Source organism: Lithobates pipiens, unplaced genomic scaffold (genome assembly GCF_037356315.1).
Source record: "Lithobates pipiens isolate NorthernLeopardFrog02 unplaced genomic scaffold, aLitPip1_a1.2 Scaffold_16, whole genome shotgun sequence".
NCBI classification, from domain to species: Eukaryota; Metazoa; Chordata; class Amphibia; order Anura; family Ranidae; genus Lithobates; species Lithobates pipiens.
The window spans coordinates 142,688,532-142,716,463 of NW_027507748.1; the positions used below are offsets into that span (position 1 = coordinate 142,688,532).

The 27,932-nt window shown below is 41.3% G+C and overlaps 1 protein-coding gene across 1 annotated transcript in view; it reads right to left on the reverse strand.

The window, feature by feature from the left end:
• Nucleotides 1-26,343, reverse strand: part of PRPF8 (pre-mRNA processing factor 8) — a 32,325-nt gene extending 5,982 nt beyond the window's left edge. The window contains exons 1-37 of the mRNA XM_077480561.1: nt 26,187-26,343; nt 21,879-21,989; nt 20,973-21,141; nt 20,701-20,865; nt 19,896-20,114; nt 19,575-19,787; nt 19,358-19,483; nt 19,171-19,276; nt 18,480-18,670; nt 18,275-18,394; nt 17,995-18,184; nt 16,670-16,789; nt 16,390-16,524; nt 16,168-16,297; nt 15,877-16,073; nt 14,899-15,105; nt 14,633-14,796; nt 14,261-14,387; nt 13,946-14,138; nt 11,989-12,176; nt 11,528-11,766; nt 11,285-11,431; nt 10,561-10,771; nt 7,691-7,807; nt 6,974-7,221; nt 6,650-6,829; nt 6,423-6,558; nt 6,163-6,332; nt 4,525-4,654; nt 4,285-4,431; nt 4,033-4,193; nt 3,671-3,862; nt 3,330-3,567; nt 3,088-3,216; nt 1,088-1,201; nt 811-984; nt 431-624 (exon numbers count right to left, since the gene is read on the reverse strand). Of these exons, the coding sequence (XP_077336687.1) occupies nt 431-624; nt 811-984; nt 1,088-1,201; nt 3,088-3,216; nt 3,330-3,567; nt 3,671-3,862; nt 4,033-4,193; nt 4,285-4,431; nt 4,525-4,654; nt 6,163-6,332; nt 6,423-6,558; nt 6,650-6,829; nt 6,974-7,221; nt 7,691-7,807; nt 10,561-10,771; nt 11,285-11,431; nt 11,528-11,766; nt 11,989-12,176; nt 13,946-14,138; nt 14,261-14,387; nt 14,633-14,796; nt 14,899-15,105; nt 15,877-16,073; nt 16,168-16,297; nt 16,390-16,524; nt 16,670-16,789; nt 17,995-18,184; nt 18,275-18,394; nt 18,480-18,670; nt 19,171-19,276; nt 19,358-19,483; nt 19,575-19,787; nt 19,896-20,114; nt 20,701-20,865; nt 20,973-21,141; nt 21,879-21,978 (5,987 nt within the window). The 5' untranslated portion in view covers nt 21,979-21,989; nt 26,187-26,343. The remainder of the gene's footprint in view (nt 1-430; nt 625-810; nt 985-1,087; nt 1,202-3,087; nt 3,217-3,329; nt 3,568-3,670; nt 3,863-4,032; nt 4,194-4,284; nt 4,432-4,524; nt 4,655-6,162; nt 6,333-6,422; nt 6,559-6,649; nt 6,830-6,973; nt 7,222-7,690; nt 7,808-10,560; nt 10,772-11,284; nt 11,432-11,527; nt 11,767-11,988; nt 12,177-13,945; nt 14,139-14,260; nt 14,388-14,632; nt 14,797-14,898; nt 15,106-15,876; nt 16,074-16,167; nt 16,298-16,389; nt 16,525-16,669; nt 16,790-17,994; nt 18,185-18,274; nt 18,395-18,479; nt 18,671-19,170; nt 19,277-19,357; nt 19,484-19,574; nt 19,788-19,895; nt 20,115-20,700; nt 20,866-20,972; nt 21,142-21,878; nt 21,990-26,186) is intronic.
• Nucleotides 26,344-27,932: the final 1,589 nt, after the last annotated feature.

Consider the following 27,932-nt stretch of genomic DNA (forward strand, 5'->3'; position numbering starts at 1 on the left):
GGTGCCTCTTGCACACTACAGCTTTAAAAAGCTCAGTCGTTTTTTTTTTTACCTGATCTAAAATGCAGCCTATTGTTTACAATGTGCCTGTACACACAGGCATGTAAACAAGTGTTGCAAATTCCAGAGTTAAAAAAAAAAAAAAAAAAAATAAAAAAAAAAAACACACACACCTGCATTCCCAGTCAGTATTTTGCATGTGCAAATAAACACCTGAAATTACATCCAAAAAAGGGACGATACTCAAACATCAGTATCATGTGCAAGAGGCATTCGTGCCAAGATCCCTTGAGGTGGATCCTACATCCACCTGTACCTTTTCCCTACATTTCATTTACATTTTATTGAAACCGATATTGTGGAAAAAAAGGCTTACAATATAAAAAAAAAAAAAAGAAAAAAAAAAAAAAAAGAAAAAGTTATGTCTTACTTGTTTTTCTTTCCGTAGTCAGCCAAGATCAGATCCTTTAGCTGAACTTCTACCTTGATCCATTCCTCATCAGTCAGTGTGGGCCAGATATGATGAGGTTCAGTGATTGTTGTCTTGTCTGGCTTTAGGATGACTTTTGCACGGTCATTGTTGACATGCAATGCTCTCAGAATTAGGATCAGTCGAGAGAATGCCTGCAAGGCAGATTATAGTCAATTTTAGCTAAAATGACCAAATTAATATTGGCTGACCTATCAGTGGTATTAAAAAGGATCACGATGCTGCCTAAATACTCCACTGTTTTACATAAGGCTAAAACACATTCTAAAAACAGCCATTCCAGTTTTACAAATCTTAATGGCAATACTAGAATCACATACTGTGTATGAAGAAATGGTCTTCAGCCAGTCATCATAGAGATTGAAAAGAACCATCTGGGGCTCTGTAGCTTTAAGAATCAGATCTCCAAACTTTTCCACCTTTAGACAGGCCTGGAAAGGCAGCTGCAACTCAGAGCCTTTGATCACGATGTTTGGAAAGTCAAGCAAGTGCACCTGAAATTTACACAGGAGAAAATGTAATATGCAATGAGAGAAATGCAGAATTAGAAAACACCCTGGAAGCAAATTCACATGGAGGTTAAAAAAGGGTTTTTACCTCAAGAGGATCCAACATGCCCTTCCTGGTGACAATGATCTGTTTCGGCTGTTCCTCAACTGGCAAAGAACGAATCAAAGCAGCAACTTCTTCTGCAGTCTTCCACTTGGCCAGCTACAAAGGGGTAATCAATTGCACACGGTAAAGAACAAGCTGAAATAGCTTTACCGGAACATCCATTTTCACACAGAGATCAGCAAAGATAGACCACACATTTCTTTAATTACAAGTTTACTTCAAGTGGTTCCAAAGGCAGAAGTTTATCTTAATGAACTACGCATTAAAATAAAAAAACCTTGTGGTCAGCAGCCCCCCCCAATAAGTACAAGAGCCTCATCTCGATCCACCAATGTGCATGAGAGCCTTGGCTGTCCAGGACTCTCGCTCATAGGCTGAGACAGCTGCAGGTACTATTGGCTCCCACTACTGTCAAAGTCAGTAAGTGAATGAGGAAAGGGGGCGTGGGCTGAGCCGCAGCTCCAAGTCTGAATGGACACACAGCAGCGGCTCCGCTAACCTCCATAGCAAGCTGCTTGCTGTGAGGGCACTCAAGAAGGGGAGGCCAGGAGCGTTGGCGAGGGACCCAAGAAGTGGAGGCTCTGGGCTGCTCTGTGTGAAAACCATTACACAGTACGCAAGTATAACATGTTATTTCTAAACATAAAAAAAAAAAGTAGAACTTCTCCCAAATTGCTCGTCTACGTCCTCCCCCTCCAACTTTTGAAACTTTATTTTGTTAGGATCCCTGGACAGAAACGTGTCCTATTAAAAAAGTCAGCAGTTACATTATTGAGTGGCTGCTGACTTATTTTGTTTCAGACTGAAGAACCGCTTTAAAGTGACACTAAACAATATCCTTATTCTCCAAAAAATATTTCACACACATTCACCACTTAATAGCCCTGTAATCAATTTTTTTATACAATTGTTACCCAATATGTATTTCTATCTCCTTTTAACGTCCTTTGAACTCAAGAACCTCCTCTACCCCCCCCCCCCCCCCTTATGTTTTCTTGTAACAAAGATTAGTTGCGGTCATGAGCACTGTTCTATGCACACTACAAATCCCAAAGTCCATCTCAGGAGCAAGCGAGAGGGTGGCTATGTTCTGTATAAAGTGGGACAGTGGAGAATGAAAGAATGAATGTAGCCACCCTTTAACAGAATACGGATCATCGAATCACAAAAAATATATATTTGGAGATCTGTGGGAGGCAGAGAGCAATGGAACGCACTTTATTCAAGTATATATAAATGTATTCAGAGTTTATTTCCATAAAACCAAAGTTTGGTGTCACTTTAAAAAAACTTGCATTTCAATGCAACAGCGGGACCTCCTGGAGACTGCAGGGAGGTTTTAGCTGAAGAATGTTTGCCTTGCCATCTCCTGCACCCCTTTATTATCTTTTGTAAACTTCAATACTAAGCTACCTGGAAAGTGGGGTGTTAGAAGGCATGCAAACCTCTGACTTTGTATTTAATAAAATATTTAGTACACACAGCACACTTCAGGTTTTAGGGCCCTCTGCAAGAAGCTGTTACTGGCACTACAAAAAAAAAGGAAGGAGTAAATATAAATTACATTTTAAATGCACTCTAAACATGGCACATAAGTTACATCCCTACGGCTCCTTTCACACGTGGCATTCCGCCGATCTGCGGAGTAAGCAGATCGCTTATGCAGAACGGACACAGCCTGCTCTCCTCTATGGACGGCTGGATGAAAACGGACTGCCTGTCCTTTAAAACACCTGACTGCCATCCAATCCAGGCAGATGGGGGAAGGATCCCCATCAGTCTTTTCTTAGCGGATAGGATCAGATGTCAACAGGCACATGCTTGTCGACACCCGCAGCGCCATAGGAGACTTGAAAAACTCACAGGTGGACCCGATCGGTCCACCCCTCCCCACAAACCCGTCTGAAATGGTCCTAAAACATATTTCAAAAGCAGATGTTTGTGTAGATAAGAGTTCTATTTTAGGCTTATTTCAAACATACCTGACCCAATCGCTTCTGTCCTGCCCAAACAGAGGTGTGAATAATCTTCAAGAAAAGCTGTCCAGTCCTGGGGTTAAAGATGAAAATAGCTCCATTTATGGGCTTAGTTGTTAAGTTACCTTCAAATGTCTAAAAATTAAGAGAAAAAAATAAATAAAGAAAGGTCAATTGTCTGATGTATAAAAAAAAAAAAAAGTGTTTTTTTTTTTTTACTATTTGTGACATGCACATATGAGCTCTACCTTGTGGATTGTTACTCTGTACACATTCGTGTCATCCACAAACCAAATGATCTGATTGGAGAAGAGCTCGCCATAGTTCTGAGATGACAGATAAGGCTCAGTGGGCTCTGAGGAGTACAGCTGTAATCCCTTACGGATGCGCTCACGCAGCACATAAAGAGCAGGGTTAGCCTTCATTATCTTGGCCATTGCTTGCTGAATAAGAGGTTTGCCACCAGGAAACCAATTCCCATAAGCACTGAAAAAGAAAGAAAATGGTTGCTCACACAAAGTACAATTTACTCATTCTAGCCAATAACTTCTGTTATTTGTGACTATCCATGAAGGCGACATTTGCTCACCTGTGGAGGTTATAGGCCAGGTCTATGGCAATCAGCACACCAGTAGGCGATGGGTAGATACTCATGTTATCAGTGGTATAGTCCAAAAACTTTGCACGGGCATATCGTTCAATGTCATGAGAGTCATAGTCTCCCCATCTCAACTGGATATCAATCCAGTACTTCTGTGTTGTGGTACTATCCATGACATCCCTAAATGGAAAACACATAAAAAACACTAGTTGACTAATCGACAGTCATTTGCTAAATCGGTATCTTATAAAAAAATAAAACAAAAAAATAAATAAAATAAAACCACACACACACACACACGTAAAACAAACAAGTAAAACAAAATATGCAAAAAAAATAAAATAACGTACTTTGAGTCTGCCAGTAGAGAAGGACGAGAAACATTCCACTTATAGGATGCAAATAGCAAGATATCAGCACAAGATGAATTCATCTTATAAGACTTTCTGGGGTGGATGGTCTCCTTCTGGACAGTCTCAATCTCTAGTGCATCCAGCTCTTGGTCAAACACCTGAACCACAAAAATGACAGGAATTACTTTGACCGAACTATATAAATATTAATAAAAGAATCAGGGCACACACAAAATTAAAATGACTCACCTGGCACAGATCCATTACAATGCTCTCATGGATCTTTTGCCACAAGTGAGCCCTAAAAATCTGAATCAAAGAGATCTTCAATGTGGGAATTTTGCCGTGCATGAAAATGCCAGTCAAATCAAGCTGCACCTGGAAACCAACATACACCTACAAAACAAAATTTGGGGTGGTTAAACAAAGATAAATAAAACAAAAGACCACACACAACAGCAACTTTTACGTCTCTAATGATAAACATACATTGGCTCTGTTGATTGTAGGGGACCACCAGAGAGTGAACCTTCTGTTGGGGATCTGATTCAAACCAGACCTCTGAGCATTGGTTAGTTTCTTCCATTTCATCGATTCCTCAAAGCCGCTGGCTTTTTCCCTAGTAAAAAAAATAAATAAAAAATAGATGGACCATGACCGAGCAGAAATTATATGCAACAAACAATATATGGATGGCATATAAAAAGGTCTTAACATTAAAAATGATATGCAAGTCCTCATCTTGTAGTGTGTGTGTGTGTGTGTGTGTGTGTGTGTGTGTGTGTGTGTGTGTGTGTGTGTGTGTGTGTGTGTGTGTGTGTGTGTATATATATATATATATATATATATATATATATATATATATATATATCTGTATTGCTTCCTTTTGTGTGAAATCCCTAGTGTTCCTGCCAATCCCTCTGCTTTCCTATTAAAAACTGACCACACAGTGGTGAGATCTCTAGCTATGCTGGGAACTGTGCTCTCCAATGATAAGTCTTGTCCTGACATGCCCCATCCATCTATAAAAAAATAGATGGCAGGGGCATGCCAATGTAAATTTAAATGCCCGTTTATTAGCTTGTCAAATGTGGAATTTTCTCTAATTAAACATCTACCACTGTCCCAATACTTGCTGCTAAAGCTGGCCATGCACTGTTAATTTCATTTAGCCACACAAACATGGATAGAGAAATCCCTCCTCCCCACCAGGACATTCTGACAGTTGCATCTTCAGCTGTCAGAATGCACTACTAATAAGCAGCTGCAGTGGAGACAGCCACACACGAATCAAAATTTTGACCAGTGTACAACCAACCAGCTCATCTGTTTAACCACTTCAGCCCCAGAAGGATTTGCCCCCTTAATGACCAGGCAATTTTTTGCAATATGGCACTGCATCGCTTTAGCTGACTATTGCGGTCATAAGACTCTGTAACCAAACAAAATTGACGTCCTTTTATTCCCACAAAGAGTGGCATTTGATCACCTCTGTGGTTTTAATTTTTTTGCGCTATAAATCAGTTTAGGCTGATATATATTGTACATATTTGTGGATAAAAAAAAAAAAAAAAAAAAAAAAAAAAGAAAGATAGATAGGTTTGCACAAAAGTTATAGCGTCTGCAAAATAGGGGATAGATTTCTGGTGGGACTGCAACATTGCGGTGGGCAGAGCGGACACTTTTTTGGGACCATTGACCTTTATACAGCAATCAGTGCTATAACTAGCCACTGATTACTATATAAATGTCACTGGCGGGGAAGGGGGGGGCAATCAAGGGGTTACGTGTGTTCCCTCAGCGTGTTTTAACTGTAGTGTGGGGGTTGGGATTGGGGGGCTGGCAGGGACATTACAGAGATTACTGGGAACAGTAGATCTCTGTCATGTCTCCTGCCAGAATGGGGATGCACCCTCGTTTACAAAGGCAGACCCCCATTCTGCCTCTGTATACCATGATCGCGGGTCGAGCGTACAGCTACGGCGATTTGCACAGGAGAGCCGACCTGCCATCATATAACCACGGCAGCTATTTGGTGGGTGCTTAAACAGCCAGTGGGATAAATATTTAAAAAAACAGCTTTAATAGATACTGTTAAGGAACAAAAAAAAAGGTAGACCTTCTTACCAGAAGAGACCTTCCCATGTGGGGAAGTATGTGCCTTTGAACAATGTGTGCTCCAGAATCCCCTCCACACCTCCAAGTGCCTGGATCATATCTGTACGGTAGTTATTCAAATTCCAAAGCTTTCCATCATGACGCTGATGTGTCCACCAGAATGGATTCTGTTTCAGTACCTGAGGGGAAACAAAAAAATACAAAATTAATTCACAGAAACATGAAGTATATGGAGAATCATGTAAACAAAAACAAATGATTTTTAGTACCTGATACTGTTTGAAGTCTGTACGGACTCTCCAGCCCTTGTCATAGGCCAGGGTGTGTCTGTCCTTCTGGAACAGGGTGTTAATTCGTGGAATGCCTCTATCCCATGAATCCTCCAAGTCTTCCAATGTAAGACGTCTGAAACAACGCATACATAAAAATGTTAAAAAATAAAGTGTTCTATGTCAAACGACGACATCTAAAAAGGGACAAGCTTTACAATATTCACCTGTTCTGAGCGATGGCCTCCTGCCTTTTCAGAGCGTATTCAGCCCAGACTCGCTGAGAGTCAATGAACTCGCTCTCCCAGGGCTGAATATAACGATACAAGTTAGGGATAAGCTGATCCTCCTCATGACTCATACCCGAGCGGAAATGGGTGATGCCAACATCTGTCTGCTTCGACCACCTGTTAAATGAGGTTACGAAGAAACAAAACAATGAACAGTAATATTATACATATTGTTTTAAGTGTATAAACAACCTGGAGTTTATCAAACAAGCTACACAAATCAATGAAATATATTTTACACTGATTAAAAAAGAAAATTACCTGAGGTCAGACTGTGGGATAAGCACGTGTCCCATAGACAACATTCCTAAACCACCAAGCTCTTTGGGTGTGTAGAAGACCACAGGAGGGAAACGACTGGGCATTTTAGAGTTCAGACCAATCTTAATTCTGGTTTGGATTTTGTTTTCACATTTCACCAACAGATCAAGCAACTCCTGTGTGTTTACCACAGCCTCACGGAAATAAGTCATCAGGCCTATCAAGGCAGTATTCCACTTGTTCACAATCTTGGCAAAAAAAAATAAAAAAAATTACCACCTTTGATGCAAACATTGATAAAATAACCAATAAAATCTTGCGTGTGCACGAGCAATCTAGCTCAGCCAAATCTTAACGTCGAGTCAGTCTGGGTTCAAACATATGCAATGTCAGACATTGCATGCGATTCGTACCCACATTGCTGTGCAGCTCACATGCAATGTTTGAACTCTCATTGGGATTCGCACAAAAATAGTGTAGGAACCTCCCCCCGCACTGGAATCCGATCACATGGGATCCAATGCCTGTCTGAATTCACAGTTGACACTGCGATCCGCGAACCGACCTTTGTATTGACAACCACAGCGGTTCGCAGAGGAGATGCAATGCGGGAACCAGCACTGGAATCATGCTGGTTCCTGCATCACATATGTGTGAACATTAAAAACTGACTAAACGCTGGCTGAAAATATTTGCTATACTATAAAAACAACAAACCTTAGTAAACGTAGTGGATCCTGAAGCCATCAGAATTTGACGAACTCTGTTGTGGAATCTCTGCATGGACTCATCATCCACTCGCAGGAAGCACTGAGCTGTACGTTCTTTGGTCACCTAAAAAAAAAAAAAAAAAAAAAAAAAAAAACACACAAGATATTAGCCTACAAGTCAAGTGCAGCAGGCAGCCAAAGCAAAGAGCCATGAAAGCAATTACTTCTTACACCAACCACAGTTGTAAAATACAATGCAAACTGAAGTCCAGTTTTGCAGCTAGTAGTTTTTTTCCCCAGGAATATCTAACAAAAAGTCATTTCACAAAGACTTCCACAAGCCTACAGTTACTATTTTAAATTTCAATAAATCTTTGTTTTACAGTGCTAACTAGATAAATAAATATTGCAAAGCCAAATGTTGTAGAACAAGGACATAACAAGTGAGATGCAAACAGCTGAGTAGAATAGACATGGAGCAAGTCAGGCTATTTGCAAACGCCCAAGGTTATAAGTGGCAGGACAGCATGGTACAATAATAACCTCGCTCTAATTGGCCCGCTTATGAAAAGACAGAAGAGAGAGGAAAGAAGATAGGGAGGGGCAGGGGATAGTAGGGGCTTGTTTGAGTATCCTGTAGTCTGCTTGGGGATAGAGAGAATTATATATATATATATATATATATATATATATATATATATATATATATATATATATATACACACACACACACACACACACACACACACACACACACATACACACACTAGGCCCCCTTCAGTCTATTATGAATGCTGCTTCTAGACTAATACACCTCGCTAATCGTTCCGTGACTGCTGCCCCTCTCTGCCAATCCCTTCACTGGCTTCCCCTACCCCACCGTGTAAAATTCTAAATGCCAACCATAACATATAAAGCGATCCACAACATCGCCCCCATCTACATCACCAACTTCATCTGCAGATATCACCCAAATCATCCCCTCCGATGACCTCCTGCTTTCTAGCTCCCTTGTTACCGCCTCTCATGCTCGCCTTCAAGACTTCTCCAGAGCCTCTCCCATCCTCTGGAACTCCCTGCCCCAGTCTGCTCAGCCCCTACCCTGTCCACCTTTAAGAGTTCCCTGAAAACTAATTTATTCGGGGAAGCCTATCCCACACTCACCTAACTGTCCCCGAGCCGCCCCCATCAAATCATTCTCTGCAGCTATTACCTTTTGTACCACCACCCCCTCCCTTTAGAAGGGCCCTCCTGTACCTTTTGTATTGAAATGTAATCGTGTTGTCTCCCCTATACATTGTAAAGCGCTGCGTAAACTGTTGGCACTATATAAATCAATAATAATATACTGGTGTGCTGGCTTCCCAATTTAAGCCTATACTGTATTAAAAGAAGTTCCCAATTGATCTCCCCCCTCCACGACATTTTTTGAAATAGCAGGACCACGAACTTTAACCCACCCAAGTTACCAAACCTGCTTGAAATAGAGAAAACTGTACTTGAACATAGGAGAAAGCATGAGACTGGCTGCTCAACACCATGCTGAAAGCCATGCATAATTTCCACTGAAAGAGTAAACTGTAGCCATTGGTCTGGCTTACTGCTACAAACCTTGTACACAGGCATATCCGACAACGGATTACCATGCTGAGAATACTCAGAACGTAAACTGACAGTACAATAAGTCTCTCCAGACATGCCAGATTCTCTCACACTGTACTATATGCACTAGGTCACCCATAAATTAATTTAGTATAGCTAAAAGAAATTTTTTGGTTTTGGATACAGTGGAGAGATTAGAAAACCTGTCTTTTATTGCTGTCTGCACCCCCATTAGAGACATTTACCCTCTTTGTCCAGTTTACGGTTCTCAAGGAGAGTGACAGTGAAGGAAAATACCAAACTCTGGTTTGTCACCAGAATAGGAACAGAGGGGGAATCTTCCAATATGAATTCTCTCACTTTGAAAGGAGCTTGAATGCATTAAGGTAAAAAGCCTTGAGGTCATTTGAACAGAAATCTTTGAAAGATTTTGGTTTCTATGTTTTTGTTAGCGCAGTTGTTACTATATTTAGGGAATTTTGTGCATAGAAATTCTCAAAATAAAAACCCCACACAAAAAACATTATTTAAAATCACTCATAGTTTTAAGTAAGTAGACACCTCTGGGAATACATCCATGTGTAATAAATGCATATTCTATGCTTCCTATATAGAAAACTCAACTACACAGTTGTCCAAGCATCTCTACTGTATGAACATGTCTGAAAGTACCCAAGTCCATATCATTTAGTAACAAAGACATGGCTGCAGTCACTAGGTGGATCATGTCTGCTACCGACTGTAATTTTAAAGTACGCCATCTGTTGGTTAAAACAGTCCTGAACAAGTTTCATAAAAAGCTGACAACCAAGAGAATTGGGCAATGCAATTCAAGCTATTATATAAACCTGTTAGGGCTATATTGGCTTGCTGCCAAAACTGGAATGTGTTGGGATTTTAGGTCTTCATTCCCTTTTAATGCGCATTCACACGAGAATGGATTGCTTTCTTGTGAGGGACAGTACTCTGTTCTGGCTTTGTGGGCAGTGTCCTGTGAGTTACAAATGCAGGCCATTGCCTTTTTATTACTAGCTTGACATGTCAATAAAATATAATTGATATAGAATGCATTTTCTGCACCACACTCGAGGGCTTTATTTTAGTTTGAACAGGGAAAATGAAAAATTTACTGTACGTCATTGAAAAGTCCTGCATCTTTCTAGTGCATAAAAACTGATGGGTCTTTGCATATAGTGCAAATGAGCTTTAAAACAAAATGACTAGAGAAGATTTTAACACTGGCCCTGATTACTACATTCACCATGTATAGCATACCTCATTCTGCAGGTTCCAGACTCCATCTTTATGCGTGAATTCCTCATAGCTTGTACGGCACTTGGGAAGAATTCGGCACTCAAAGCCACACATGTTGAAGAGCAGGTTGGGGTTGTCTTTACTGTACACAGACACAAAGCTGTTCTCCCATTGTACAGTAGTGACAGAACGAGGAAGACGATTTTTAATGTCCCAGAACACAGCACGGCCACTAAAAAGATTTAAAAAATTGTTAGTCTGGCAGAGACTTTAAACGATTTTCAATATATTAGGTTTAGGAAAATAAACAGCCCCATTAGAAAAAAATTACCAATTTTTTTATGTATACACAAAAGATTATAAAAGGCTCTTGTAGATGCGCGTTTTTCCTGCATCTGGAGTGCACTTTAAACATAATTCTGCAGACTACCATTCATTTTTGATGTCTGGAGAAGAAGCTGCTTTTGTCCTGCTTTGTGTTTCTTTGGCTGCAGAAGGTATGTTAGTGGTGCAGACAAAGTGGGTCAAGTACAACATTTTGTGTTGAAATGCTTTTGAATAGGGATGTTTTGGAATGCAAAATAATGTCAACATTGCATATCTACACAAGTCCTGAAATGGTAACCAGCTAATGAAAAAAAAAAAAAAAAAAAAAAAAAAAAAACACGAGAAATATTTTTTATGTTGGAAAGCTCACATCACCACAACAATGTCTTTTTACTGGAAAGCAAAAGAGACTACTTACAGATTAACATCATGCTTCATAAGTCTCATTCTGGCATCTCTTGGCCAACACTTTTTATTGTTGTACCCTACGATGTTCTCATTGTTGGGATCTGGATGCTCTGTAAGGTACCTCTGAATAAGATCTCGAGCATCATCTGCTGAAAATCTACAAACAAAATGAACATAACAGCAATTAACTGCATGATCACCGACATGGAGCATTCAGAAAATGCGATTGTTGAATTGCTTAGTTGTAGCATACCTGAAAAAAATGTGGATGCGATCGATGTATCTGCAATACAGGCGAATGGGGTGAGCAGCTTCTGTGGCCACATCTTGGAAACTCAAGAAATCATTTGGCATTTGAGGTGGGCCAGCCATCTCACTGGCCCTGTGCAAACCTAGGACTAACAGATCCATCACCAGACCATAATACTGAACAATGAAAGAAGCAAACTGGAGTCCTCGAATAATGCCATAGGAGTTTGTGTGATTCATGTCCTACAAGAGGGGCAAACATTTGAAAATTGAGAATAAGCTTGCAATATAGGTTACCTTTAACATTTTGTTTTTAATAGGGTCACGACACTAAGGCACTTGGATAAATTGCCAATATGTGTCCCTGAATTTCAGATTACACGCAAACCCTATTCCTGCTCACAGCACATACACTGTACACCGACTCAACTATATAATCTTAAAATTTTGCCTCCAGATACTTACTTTGTAATTGATCACAACGTTGTTTTTGGCTGTCATGTAATCAGCAATGTTGTGATCGACAATTAGACGCAGAAGACGATTCAGCAGAGTCAAATCGATCTTTTCATACATCTTCTCAAACCGAGACTCAAGCATTACATTGCATTCTCCTTCAGTGGTGTCCCATACATCCTGTAAGTTGTTGATGCCTGCAATATACAACATTTGAGGTCAGCTAGGTTAAACACACAGCTGGTTTCTTTTGTGCCTCTACAGCAAGGGGTCTACATTGGAATCTACCCATGTAGCATTCTGAGGACTAGGGAATCTTAGACTGCATTTCTATCATGGCATGGTCCTCCATCCCTAGATTTCACCCCCTCTCCTCCCTTAAGACCAATTTGGTGGAGACTTCTGTACACAATAGGAAGCTCATGAAGAGTCAAGCAGGTGCTAAAATGTCACCTACAAATGCTATAAAAGTCCAAAAAAGTTCCTACTACTAACAATGGGACTTCTGGTTTACCAAATGATTATGACCACATCCAACTTTGTAACTGAATGGCAGCAATTTCAGGTGCAAACCTCATGCTAAAAAGTGTGTCGAAGTCATATCATTAGACAGTCACAGAGAACCAACAGCAGCACTGAAGTATAAACTGGGGCAGTGCAACAAGTAATTCAGTCTGACTGAAAAGCGCGTTTCAAAGATGCAATATCGTAAAAAGAAATGCATTTGCATTGATAAATGTCCTCTCAGTATTATACAATCCTACAAGAAAATACAAGTTTAACCTATAATAGTTAATAACTAGATTATACTAACAATACCCCATTTATCAAGATCAGCCAGACTCTGGATCAGCATCCATCTTCAGCATGTTCAGTTAAAAACTGAACTTTATATATAACAACTTGATAAAAAATAATGTTCTTTAGCAAGGAACATACACCCTAATTTTGGTCACATAATTAATGTGCTGGAAATGGCCTACAGCAATGTTCCTGTTTCTTCTTGCCAGAGGCTGCCAATTTGCTGAAGCCCAGAGCTCTAGCAGTAAATCATTAAATGGAACTTAATCCATAGATTTATTGGTTTAAAAAAAGTTGCATTCCTGAAATGCCAAGATTGCCGTCACATTTGTATTTGTCCTTAACCAAACTGTCAAACCATCTAATGGAGAGCAAACAAAAGCAGCTTCCTTGGCTGTAAAGGATAGGAGGGGTTAATTCCGCTTTAGGACTGTTATATCAGTAAATACAAACTCAGTAGTGCCTAAAAATGGAGAGCAACTGATCATGTGCAGAGCAGGGTGAATTGGTGTATTACTGGATTTTAAAAGCATATAGACACTTTTTTTATGCGTTTGCTATATCTGTAAAAAGGACCAGCCTAAAGTGATCTAGCAGGACTTACATTTTATGACTAAAGTTCCACGTTAAGCTTTGAAAATGAAAGACTGATTGGTTGCCATGCACATCTGCTTAAGATCCTGGCCGCCGGTTTTGATACATTCCTCCCACTATAGCTTTCCTTTAATTGCTCAGATTGATGGATAAATTACGGTTGGGTTTACTGCCATTGCCCAGTTAAGAATTATTAGATTTAGGGTAAGATTAAAATGTAACTTAACATGATGAAGTTTAGGTGTTAGGGTAGAGAAAACAGTAAGATTCACTGTTAGGATATTGATAAGATATGGCTGCACATATTTACATCTGGAAGTTTTGCACAGATGTAGCGATATAGCTTAAAGCTCACTACATCTGCATTTTCAAATTAAACGTAATAAGCTTTCAAAAAAACAAAATAAAAAAAAAAAAAAAAAACACATTAAATGTAAACACATTTTTGAAATTTCACTCTGTTAATAGCAATCAAATCGAAACCTTATACTTTTTTACAATACAAGTTTTGAAAAATGTCAGTAGCTTTCTTAAAGTGGTGTTATTGCAGAATGTAGCATCTATAGCTTACCTTGGCACCACTTGTACACAAGTAAAGGAGGGGGTTCTGTGTCTGCAGGTTTGATCCAAGGAGGGAAGAGTCGCCTCTTGTCTGCTTCATACCACAGATACTGATCCAGGTAAGCATCAGTGATCTTCTCGAGAGGCTCAACATCATAGACAGGGACTAGGTGACTGTAAAGATCCATGAACTCTATTCCCACCTTAAAATTGGGGGAAAAAAAAAAGTCAAAAATATGAAAATCTTGCAATTTACAAATCTTAAAAAAAATTTTTTTTATATACATTCATCTAAAAACTACAGAGAGATCAAATTGCCCATTACCTCCTTGAAAGCTCTTTGGGTGAGCAAGTGACGCTTGATTCTGGACAAAGCTTCGTGTGGATTGTCATACGCTTGTTCAATCAATCCCAACTCTTCTCTTTGAGACTGATTTAAACGTGACTTCACACTAAATCAAGAAAAATTGAGTTTCAATGGACATAGGAAAAAAAATAAATGGTGCAATAACCTGCAACTGTTCAGCTTAAACAAGAACAGAGTATTTGAACTGCAAAAGTGAAGTTTGGAACTTCCAATAAACGTTAGAATTAAGCTTACAACACTGTAATGGGCCACTGGGTTTCTATGCATCTGCTTACTGCAACCAAATTGCCAATTAAACCACTTGGGTTAATGTAAGGGCCACATAATTACCTGTATGCTTCCTTCAGTCTCTCAAGAGCCAGGATGAGCAGTTTAGTATCATGTTTGTAGGAAAGAGGAGGGAATGGTATAGGAGAGAACCTTCTGCTTTCCAGCCAGTGCACTGTGGTGGTATATACTGCTACAGCCTCTTCAGCAGTGATGTAGGGCCCATCCTAAAACGGATGAGAAGTTAAGCAAGGAGCAAAATACATTCAGCTTACAGTATAAGGATGCAATTTATTTATTTTTTCCACATCAGAAACTCTAGCTCGCACCTTTAGGTAGTTGTGCTGTCTTTCTTGCTCAGCCTTCAGGTACAGACGAGTCAGGCGGCCCAAGTTCTTCTTACACACAGTTTTGTCCACAGTTGCACCACGGCGAATACGCTCTCTGTTGTAATGGGCAGTGTTTGTCCACCAATCAGCCTTTGCTTTTACATACCGGAGAATCATGTTCTCAATAGGTGTAGGAAGACCTGGTACCTAATAATAAAAAAACACAATTTATAAGCAGTTAAAACTATTACATAATGCAAGGGGCCCAGTAATGTTTTTAAACCTAAAAACACTGATGCTAGCACTGTTTCTCCCATATTTTTTTTTCAGAGTTCTCCAGTGAGAAGCAAAAATAATGGGGGTTATTTACAAAAGGCAAATCCACTTTGCACTACAAAGTGCACTTGAAATTGCACTTGGAAGCGCAGTCGCTGTAAATCTGAGGGGTAGATCTGAAATGAGAGGAAGCTCTGCCGATTTTATCCATTCACATGCAAGCTAAAATGTTGTTCATTTTCCTTGCATGTCCCCCTCGGATCTACAGCGACTGCACTTGTAGTGCAAAGTGGATTTGCCTTTAGTAAATAACCTCCAAAGTCTATCTTCTCCTCCCACTGTATAGGGGCAGATTCTCACAGTGCTGATCACTGCAGCAGGCTCATCACAGTGATCATATGGTCAAGAGATAGTCCTTGTGAACAAAGCTAAGCATATATGCAGTGCCCAGTAAGAAAGTCAAAGTGGTAAAAAGACAATACAAGTATTACTTTGTTACATAAAGTAAAGACAAAGTAATTGCCGAATAATCAAGTTAACAGTCCAAAAAGGGAGAGTACAGATGTGAGCCCAAGTGTTAACCAATTACACTGGAGATATTATTGTGATCGGATTTGAATACAAAAAAACATTTGAGCCAGCAACATTTTTAAAGTGCTAAAATATTTCAAACAAATTATCTAGGACATTTTCTGCATTCACCTTCCAGGGAATGTTTGCCTTCCAGCATCTCCAGGCTTCACTCAAGTGTTGCAGGATAGTCCTTGCTTTATTCTGCTTGATACCCTCTGGCATCATGTCCAAAATGTCATGCATGACAGCTGCTCTCAACTCCAGATCAAAGTGAGATTCCACTCTCTGCTTTGTCACCGTTTTTGCTACCCCCTTGGAATGACGACCTGAGAAAGGAGGAGGAGAGCATACATAAGCACAGAGAACAAGTACAATTGCTATAAGTCACAGAGCTGCAGTTAAAGGAAACTTATTACCAACCTTCAAACTGCCTAGCCAGAAGATTTCCAAGCCATCTCTCCAGCAACGGGGTGATGCCACGCATAAAGAAAAGCCAAACTCTCCACCCAGCTGCCCAAAAGCCACAACCTGGTCCCTTTCCCACTGGACCCTAATTCAGGGCAAATGGAAGAATGGAGAGAAGAATTAGCTTTACAGTCCTTGACACGAGTCAAAATAAATCCAAGCGAAAAGTGCACTTACTGTGTTAAACCTGTAATAGATTAGATGTTTCAAGTCTTTGCACATTCGGATCTGTCTCATAAGTTTGTACTTGTATCTGTACATGCCAGTCAGCTGGCCCACGTGGGCAAATATGTACTGAAGTCCATCGGATAACTTAAAAAAAAAAAAAAAAAAAAAAAAACACACAAGTTACTCTAGACGGCCATACTATTTTTTTCCCCCATCATCTTTTAGTACATGCATATAGATTTTGGCAAATGCTGTCAGAGAAAACTGCTTAAGTGGACCATTGATCTACCTGGAAGGCATCCACGTTACCAAGCCTATACTGCACATGACTATCCACCACCAGTTTGGTCAGACGAAGAACCTCTCGGCACAAATGAAAGGCATTGCCAAATCGAGACTTCTTACGCTCCTGCATGAAGATATACGAGAATGGTTAAATAAAGTAGTCACTCAGTCCCGTGATCAGAAATACACACTGTTTTATAGGAAAAAAGGCAATCAATTAAACAGGAAATCAGTGCTAAACTAAAGGCAATTGCGGTCATGCTACACTGTACCCAAACACATTTTTTATAATTTTGTTCCCACAAATAGAGCTTTCTTTGGTGGAATTTGATCACCTCTGGGGTTTTTTTTTTTTTGCTAAACAAAAATCATCACAGATCCCACCCGTCAGTAGATCCGCCGATCAGCTCTCTTCTACTCATGTCAGACATGAGAGAGGAAAAGCCGATAAACGATATTCCTGTTTATACTGTGATCAGCTGTGATTGGACATGGCTGATCATGTGGTAAATAGCCTTAGTCAGAGGCTCTTTACTGAGATCGGTGTGTCAGATTAACACTCCGCACAACCAATCGCCCCCCATGCACACGGGCCGGCAGTTGCCCTGAAGGACGTCATGACATGCAGTCAGGATAACTGAACCACTGCTCGGCCGTCATTTTGCTATAGGCCAGGCAGGAAGTGGTTAAAAGCCCAAGACTTGACTCATTTGAGTGCAAGTTTTATTTACTTTGAACATTAATAAATGGTGCATTAGGTAATGCACAAGGGCTGATGTGCCCTTCTTTTTCTATCTTTCTATGCAGCATTTTTTTTTTGCAACCCGGTGTTTATATTTTGTGGCCATTTACTTTTTACATATTCAGTTATATTCTTATAAAATGATGAGAGTGTTCCTTAAAGTGTTTGTCAAGGCAGAAGTTTTTTTCTTTTAATGTATTAAGATAAAAAGCCTTCTGTGTGCAGCAGCCTCCCTAATACTTACCCAAGGACCATCTAGATCAAGCGATGTTGCATTAGAGACATGGCTGTCTGGGACCCTCCCTCCTCATTGACTGAGACAGCAGCGTGGCGCCAATGGCTCCTCCCCCTCCCCCCGTCCTGGTTGGTGTGGTTTATTCTTTGCCAGAAATAACAATTCATATATGTGTATATAAAATGTGTACTTTGCTTCTTGCCTTCAGCTTAAAAAAGTTTCTGCAAAGCATAAGAATTCTTAAATCTTCATGATGTAAAGCCTTAATCTATAACTTGTGATTGTTTAAAGTTGCCTTGCAAAGCCCACATTATTTATGTACTGATACTCAGAACAACGTATGTAGTTATACCTTAGTGGTGAGTGTTTTTACAGGTTTCAAATTGAAATTGTAGTCCAAGTGAAGGTAATTCAAGTTCTTTCTGTGGATCAGCAAGTTCAGCATGTTGTAGCCTTGGCGACAAACCTGAAGTCCAACCTCCACCCAGTCCAGCTTAGTGGATTGGAAAAACTTTGTAGCTTTGAATGAGCGGAATAGATACCTGAACAAACAGATGAACTGTTAAGATAAAACAGAAAAAAAATAAAATAAAAAAATTTTTTTTTAAAAAAAGCCACTCAGGGCAACTCGCCTCTTTTTCTGGGCCTTAGGTGGTCTATGTTTAAGAGCATTAAGGACATAGTACTTCAGCAGTTTCTGGTAGGAGACACGAACTTTAACAGGCTGACCAGCTGGACAATGCTCCCGGTACCTTTAACAAATCAGATGTGACTACTTTAGAAACAAAAAATACAAAATTTAGTATTAACATGTCCAAATGCAAAGACAGCACTTACCAGTTCTTCACCAGAGGTATGTCAACAGCCCTTCGTGTTCTGCCAGACCTCAGGTTGAACGGACGAGGTGCCCAAAGCAGGGCTATGCCATTGGCTGTGTTGTCAGTATAAAGAGGAGTTTCCTTGAGGAATGGCTCCACATATTCTGGTAACTCAAACTCTTCATCATCATCTGGTAAAGGCTCCTGACTCTAAAAGGAGGACAGAACGACAGAATTACATTGCATTATGTTACAATAAAGGATACTTAACACAAGTCCATTCAGTAAGAATACACAATCAAGGGTCTAAGAAACCCCCTTTATGGATACAGCTACAGTGTAGGTATATAAACTAGTGAAATTTGATGGCGATTTAACTAGGTACATTTTTTTAGTTCTAACTGACTTGTTTCAAAAAATAAAAAACTGAGAAAGTTTTACATACAATTTATTGTATTTGGATGGGATAAAGCCTGTCATTTATTACAAAATGAATAAAAATCTAATTGCATTTTAAGAGCCATGATCACAAACTTGAGAAAATGAAGGGTTCACAAACTCACAATTGTGCTCAAATAAGATATGTCCCATTAACAGGCATCGTGAATTCCATCAAGACAAATTGCAGAAATCAGAACTAGAATGTTGATAGCAGTTCATTTCAAATCAAGGTTTGTAAAGTTTAAAATTTAACATAATATAGCACTCACCTTTACAGAATGTCTGTGTGATATGGGGTTGATAAGAGGATCAAAATAAAAAGCTGGGAGATCAGGATCCTCTGTTTTAATGAAAACCACATTTGGAGTATGGTACCTATAGGATGATGTAAAGTTGTGGTGAACTGACAATCACTGTATATAACGATGTATCAAAATATCTGGCTCTATTCCTTACCATGTCAGATGCACATGATGAGGGAGATTGTTGTACAGATATGGAAATGCGATTTTGTACTCTGTGCGAATTGGCTGGCGAATAATGATTTTGTTAATATCATTGAACTCATTCCAATCTTCATCCCTGAAAAAAAAAAAATAATGAGGTTACTGGTGAAATCAAAAGGATAAATGTTGGATATTAAAACTAAGTTGAGAGTATGTTTTAGACTTACTGCAAATTTATATCACGAACCAATGGCTCAAATTTTGGCCCACCTGGAATTGCCATATTTAAAGCCTTAGATGTGAAAAAAGCTTTCAAATCAAACAGGTAAAAGTAGTTGTCATCAACTAGATCTGTGAGCAGCTGATTGGCCAGTCGGTACAGAGTCGACATCATAGGAAGCGTGAACTGCCAACGTTGGTATGTTGTCCCATTCACATACCTAGAAGGAAATTGCATAATTGGAATTTATATTTTTTACTTTAAATAATTTATACAACTTGCAAAGGAGAACTCTAAAGATTTAGTGAATGTTAAGTGCAAGTCTTACTTTCTGTTGTCTCTTAGGGGCTGGTGATCATAGAACCAGTCCATGACTGGAGCATCTTCTTCATTGTCCAGCTCCAGCTGGATAGCCTCCAGGGGCTCCACATCAAGAATGTTATCAGCATAATCCAGAGGTGGCTCTTCATCATCAAAGGGGGGAAATCTCATCCTCTTGAAATGACGTCTGTCTCGCTTTTCTCTCCTCATCATGATCCACATTGACCTGTTTGAAGAGTTATATGGGACATGGTGACAAACAGGCTAAAGCCGGAAGACCTGCCAAAACATCATAAAACAATCTAGCAAGTGTGCTAAATGTGGCCAGAGCTCCTAGGGAAAGATCAACCTTACTCATAGAATTTAGAGATGTGCTCTACTTAATAACTTACTGCTAATTCTTGGGAACAAAAGCAGAGGGAGAGATGCTACACAGTTAGAGGAAATGCCCCAAAATGAGGGGAAATTCATTAGAGACTCTTTCCCCACACCACCCATAAAAAGCGATACTAACAAAATAAGTTTGAAATCTGCTGACAGCTTTGAAGTGCAGCAGCTTTCAGTAAGCCCTGCCACATTTGACCAAGCGCTAGCACAGAAAGTGACAACGCTTTGCCTATCAGATTAGCCTGACATTTGGTCAAATGTAGATATGTGCAGGAAACTATGAGTGCCTGCACCTCGTATCCTTCAGTGGCTCCCCCCCCCCCCACAGACATAATAAACATACCACTAAAACATAAAATGCTGAGCAATGCATATTAATACAAAAAATGTACATTGGGAGGAACAGAGGAGTGCAGTTTTCTTACCCCCATTGTGCTATGTAAACAGGTTCTATAACCCAAGGGATCTCATTGACAAAAGAAATGGCTCCAGTAATATGATACAACACTGGCACATCTCTAATCTGCTCCCAAGGCATGGGCATGTTTTCTAGCAATTTCAGCACTGCGTGTGGCATGTACTTCAGAGCTCTGAAAAATAAAAACACAACAATCTATATAATACAACTGCAATGGAATTCTGCAACAGATACATAGGCACTGACATCAAAATACCTCATAACCAAATGTGACCTTACCCAAGGTAGACCCTCTTATCATGACGGAACTTCCTGTTTGTCATGTCACCATGGTCACGAATGATTTTGCGCACGTGCTCTGGGGGCATGTCTTCTTTTTGAGCATCCACAAAGCCAAATTTCCTTTTCTCTGCATAACGTTTGGCCTGCAGCTGTTGCCATTTGCGAGCTAATGCAAAAAAAAAAAAAAAAAAAAAAAAATCATATTAGCAAACACTTTGTTATAAACCGTTTAAAAATATATATATATATACATCCTGCTTTCCCCCTCAAAATAAACATGTTTTACTTACCTGCTCCTTGCAATAATTTTGCAGATGAGCCCCATGAACCTCCTTTCCTGGGGTCCCCTGAAGACAATCTTGGCTCCTCCTCTTCTGAGTGCCACCATAGCAAGATGCTTGCTATGGTGGCACTCACGCAGGCTCAATCTCAAACCGGGCTTTGTCTAGAGACACACAGCCTAGTCCCACTCCTGCTCCCTCCTCCAAGGATCTGACAAACAGCAGCAGAGCCAATGGCTTCTACTGCCACCGAGCCTCCTGTGATAAGAGTTGCTGCAGATGGGCACAGCACTAGATCGATCAAGTGTTTAAGGGGGGATTGGGGGGAGCAACTTTTGAAAAATGTTTCGCCTCAATGAACAAAATGCATTAAGGTAAAAACCATTTTGCCTCAATAACCCCCTTTAATGCCCTTGTATACTGAAAATGAAACATCATGCACTGACCTAGAAAAAGTATGCAAAACATGATTTCACATTTTACTAAAACCTCTTAATAGCTGCATGCTTGCTCAGCAGATGTTTCCTTTAAGTTTAGAAGCATTGACAGTTTAAACATTTAATTGACCTGTAGTATAGTGAGATACGCAAATTATAATATTGTTCAACGTAAAATAATTCACCTTTCTCCTGTAACTTTTCTTCAGACATGTAATCTGGCGCTACTGGTGGTGGGCCAGGCATGGGGGGAACCCCAGGTCTGTATGGAAACACCCCAGCCATGGTGTTTCAAGCTGAAAAACAAAATAAAATAAAAAAATTTAACACAAGCATCACAAACACAGCCAAATGACAGACATGTGGTACACCGTAATCTTTGTGGTGAATCAGGTTATTTACTGGCATTTAAAGCGGCAGTAAAGACCTCTTATTTATACCTACACATAAGCCTATAAAGGTACTGTGGGTTTACAGTACCGTAAATATCTCCTAATACCTCATAAATGTACTTAAGTAGCAGCCAATGCCATCCCCCGCACATGCTCACTGTGCCCTGAGTGCGTGGTGCAAGTCATTTAAGCAGCCAAAGCCCGCAAACCCAGAAGGAAGACTGGGTGAAGATGGAAGCCCCAGCAGCAGTCACAGTGCACCGTTGGAGCTTTTAGTTTTAAGGCAAGTCTATCATAATGTGCTAGAATGTCATGCATAGCACCACATTATGACATTATCCTGCAGGAGACCAATTATTTTTTTCAGTTTACTACCGCTTTAAAAACAAAACAAAAAAGTCATTGCAAATGGACTCTTTCCTACTATAACTTCACACTAATAATGTCTGCAATGCTGAATAAATATATACAGCCACATAAATTAAGAGGTCTATGGTAAAAGAAAATTATAAAAATAAATGTCTGTCATTTAACATTTCTACATAGATTTTTTTTTTGCGCACTGCAGCACATTTTAACATACAATTTGCGATTTATGGTCGAGTTCAAAAACAAGAAATAATACACATCAAAAAAGCGCAATGCATGTACTTAAAGACAAGAGGACTTCCAGGAATCAAAACTATGCATGGACCCACAATACACCACCCCAAACATGCTGTTTTCCTGGACTTTTTCCCGTCCTGCAAGCGTACTACCCCAATGTGAAAGCACTAGGGAGGCAAGAGAGGTGCTTTACAGGCGCTATTTTTAAAGTTAAAACACCTGAAAAGCACCTTCAGCGTGAAAGGGGTCTCAATGTGGTACTAGTTCAGTTAATGAGTCCGACTACCTATAATCATTTACATTATTTTTATGTCAGTTGCTTTCTCTGCAGAACTTTAGAGATTACAAGGGCAGGCTACTTTAAAGAGGAGTTTCCCTTAAAAAAAAAAAAAAATTAAAAAAAGTCAGCAGCTACAAATACTGCAGCTGCTGACTTTAAATAATCGGACACTCACCTGTCCCAGGGTCCAGAGATTCGTGGGGAACGAAGCCCTGCTCGCCCCCCCCCCCTCCAAGCGGCACCACGCGCCGTGATTGACCGTGCAGTCATCACAGGTCCCAGATGACTGACAGGAGGGGGGGGGGCAGAGCTGAGTCCTTCCTGCACCAAGGGGAAGTGATGTCACCAGCCCAGGGACTGAAGGAGGCAGACTACGAGGGACCCCCCTAGCAACAGGCATCTGATGCCCGGGAAACACACAGTTCCCAGGACACAGCGGGGGACCAGAAGAGACACACAGCGCGACTCGCGCATGTGCAGTAGGGAACCGGGCAGTGAAGCCGCAATGTTTCACTTCCCGATTCCCTGACAGAGGATGGCGGTGGGGGCAGCAGCGAGACGAGCGATCGCTCGTCATCTGCCGCCGACATCGCTGGACCCTGGGACAGGCAAGTGTGATTTTATTAAAAGTCAGCAGCTGCAATATTAGTAGCTGCTGGCTTTTAATATATTTTTTTTTTTGGTGCAGAACCACTTTAATCTTTTTTTTTTTGTGTGTGGAACACCACTTTAATCACCTCAATACGCACACTTTCACTTACTTCCTGCCATTTTTCAGCACTGTCGGATTTGGAATGACAATTGTGTGGTCATGCAACACTGTACCCAAATTCATTTTTAATAATTTTCTTCACATAGAGCTTTCTTTTGGTGGTATTTAATCAGGGGTGGGATTTTGTTTTTTAGTATAAGACTAAAAATTTGGAAGAAAAAAAGTTTTCCTTAGTATCTGCACTAGAAGGCAGCACTGACTGGCACCAGTAATGAACACTGATTGGTGGCACTCATGGGGCTTTACTGTAATCAGGGCACTAATGATTACCTGTTATTCCCTGCGAGGAGATATTGCCGATCGGCTCTCTTCACAACACACTGTCAGTACGAGGCAAGGAGAGCAGATTTATGGCACTTCCCCATTTACATGCGACTGGCTGTGATTGGACAAAGAGCCCCATCAGCTGTTCTTTACAAAGATCAGGGTCGGGCTATGGCCTAGCAATGGCGAGAGCGGCAGTTCTGGTGCTACTTCATAAGACGGCCACCCAGAACAAGAGTCGCACCGCCACATCGTCATTTGATGGTGGGCGGGTGGCAAGTGGAGGGGGCGCGCAGCTCGGCCACGCCGTGTTGCTAGAACATAACACAACCCCGATCTCTGTAAAGACCCGCGGCTCTTTAACCATTTGATCAGCTGTGTCCAATCACAGCTGGTCAAATGTGAACAAGGAAGTGTCGGTAATCGGCTCCTCACCTCACACTAAGAGTGTGTAGCGAGGAAAGCCAATCAGCAGCATCTCCCCGCAGGGGGACATCTAGGAATGTAATCAGGACACTTATTACAATAACGCAATATAGTGTCACCACACAGTGCCCACCAGTGGCAACAGTCAGTGGCCATTAGCAATAACAGTCAGTGCCGGCAATCAGTGCCACCCCATCAGTGCTCACCAGTTCAGCCTATCAGTGCCCATCATAGTCGCACATCAGTGAAGGCGAAAAAATTACTTAGTTACAAAATTTACTGACAGAAAGGTAAAAAAAAAAAAAAAAAAAACCTTTCACAATGTTGTCATTTTTGTAAGAAATAAAAAACCCAGTAGTGATTAAATACCGCCAAAAAAACCCTCTATTTGTAAAAAAATTTGTTTGGATACAGTGTAGCACGACTGCAATTGTCAAAGTGCGACAGCGCTGAAAGATGGCTTGAGCAGGAAGAGGGTGTAATTGCCCGGTAGGCAAGTGGTTAAAGATGGAGAACTACCTAAACAAAAATGAGAGAAGTCAAAGGTCACCATGTTACCTCCTCACACCGATTTAAAAACAATACTACTGTGTTACAATTGCGTGCATTGCATGGCAATAATGGGTTTAAATCAGGTGGTGAAGAGGTAACCTATACCACATGCCGCAGCAAGAATTAAGCCCCCTGTTGCTTTTGGTGGGTGCAACCGCCTGCCAATCGTGACCCATTCAAGTCTTTTTTTTGACACTTTTTGCTTACAAGTTAAAATCATTTTTTTTGCTAGAAAATTACCTAGAAGCCCCAAACATCATACATATTTTTTAGCAGAGACTCTAGAGAATAAAAATGGAGGCCGTTAAGATATTTTATGTTGCGCTGTATTTGCGCAGCAGTCTTCCAAATGCAATTTTTTTGGGAAAAAAATATACACTTTAATCAGTAAACAAAAAAAAAAACAGTAACGTTAGCCCATTTTTTTGTTTAGTGTGAAAGATGATGTTATCCCGAGAATCGTTCTTTATTCTACGCAAAAAAAAAAAAAACTGCAATTCTCATTTTACCCAGAAGCGTGCAGCTCTACCCTATATTTTCTTCCTGAAAGTGGTCACATATATGCGGGTTCACAGCATGGGTCTAGTGCGTTTCTGTTCACCAGTTCAGGTGAAAGTCAGGCTTACATTTTTGACTGAATTCACATCTGAACCAGACACGGGCGGGCGCGGGCACGGTCAGTATTTTTGGGGTTTGTTTGCGCCCCTCAAAAAAAATTTGAGCACCAACCGCCACTGCAATGTGAAGAGAAGCAAGGTAAAGTTCCAGCACTTTCATTTGCAAAGGAAATCAAAGTAATGGAGGTACCCAAACACCAACTGTCCACCTAGGAGGAGGACAAGGTGTAGCCGTTGATGGTTTTCACAATGGAAGATCTGCTGGGATCAGAACATCTGCAAAGCCAAAGATCTCCTCTGCATGGATTCAAATGAAAACACATGGAGATCGGGCCTCACAGCGAGCACACGGCGCCACCTATACGGAGCTGAGGCCTAGCAGACAACCACCGTGTCCTGCCCTCCCTTAGGGATCCGTATTACACATCCACTCCGTACAACAACATAGGGCATGCTACACTCTCACTGGGCCGCTTTCAGTTTCCCCCGCACTTTAGGCCTCAGGCCTGAGCCCGCTCCGTGTAAACCCCTTCAGCGCCGCCAAAGCCACCCACCAGCCTGCATACCCTACGGAGATCACATACCTGGCTCTCCGGCCTAGCCTCGTCTCCTCTCTCCCGCTTACCAGGCCTAGCTTCCGCCTAGAACACAGCGACGGCTGAGGAACGCACCACACACGATCAACCTATGCCCCGGAAGTGCAAGGCAGCGACTGGCCTCTCATTACACCAATGAAATCACGGCACTCACCAAATGTGGAAGTGACGAAGAGCACTCAGGGCGTGGCCAGTGTATTATAAGGTTAGGGTTATGCAGTGTGCTGTGGCAAGTGAATGCAAGCAAACGTGATGTTTCGTTAGGACAGGATCAGTAATGCTGGAATAAGTAACACTCAAGGGGGATCTTTAAAACCTATCGGGACCTTAGCTTCGATGCAGACTGAAACGCAAACTTTATTTCTATTTTGGATGAAGTAAAGGGAGGGTTCTAACCCCAGTCAGTGTTTTTGCCCTTGTCACGTCATATTCGGCTACCCTTCAGATTTTTGCAACCTGCTGGAGTGCGCAGGCACGACGCTGACATATGCGTTCCAACAGAGGGCATGCTTCGCTCGGCATAAATAGAATCAAACTCTATGTCCACTTAGATGGTGAGGCTTGAATTTGGACTCGGGTGGAACGCATACGGCATTGCGCATGCGCAGTCCAGTGGGTAGCCAACGGTGATGGGTCGCCATATGTGACAAAACACCATCTGTGTCCCATGGTGGAGATTTCCCTTTACTTCCTGTCCCATAGCCAAAACAGGAAGTAAAAGGGGGTGTCATCAGCATGTGTCCCCATTGAAAGATTTCCCTTCTATTAGTGTTATGATATTTCCAACGTTTGGGATTTTCCTTCACTTTTGATAACAGTAAAGAGGAAAAATGCCACAGACAGCAGGACCTGACTGGCAACTTTCGGCCCAGGTAGAAAGTACAACCCAGGGGCCTACGGTGCAGTAACTCGCCCCCCTTCCTGCTCTTCTCTCCCTCCTCCCAACCCCAGGCTGAAGCTCCACTCCAGGTACTCTCTGCTCACTAGGCATGTCGGGCCGGACAGAGCCTGCTACACTGACTTCGGGTTCCCTTTTTTCTCCTCTTTACCAGGAACCCTAGGCATGTCTGTGGCGGAAGCAGTGTGGCAGAGGCATAACTAGAAATGTCAGTGCAAAAAAACATTTAGGGGCCCCCCACCCAAACTTGGGGCCCATTATTACAGTCCTGCAGTGGGACCCTTGCTCATGTTCTGCAGCAGGCCCCCTTCCTGTCCTTTCATTAGAATCCCCCCTTACATCAGAGTTTCCATCTTTGCCTTACAATGCAAAGGGGAACTCTGCGGACTCTGATGTATTGGGGAACTCTGATGTAAGAGGTTTTCTGGTCACTAGTAGTTTTGGGCAAATGGTTCAGGCCGAGCATAAGTTGAGCCCGAACATTAGCTGTTCACCCATCCGGCGAACTCCCGAATTGTCAGGGCGTTCGACTGCTCAGCCGGCCAAATGCCCACAATGCACTTCACGCCGCACAGAGCATTCTAAGCCCTGATTGGCTGAAACAATGAGCGCTTTGCCCAATCGGTACAGAACACTGTCAGAGCCAGGATTGGAGAAAGTCATGATGACCATCATGAGGCCAATCATTGCTTATAGACCCACCCCACACTATAAAAGGTTCCTTCACTAAGCAGCCATTTGTAGTGTGATATTGGAATGGAGATTAAAGCGGGGTTCCACCCTAAAGTGGAACTTCCGCTGATCGGAACCCTCCCCCCCTCCGGTGTCACAATTGT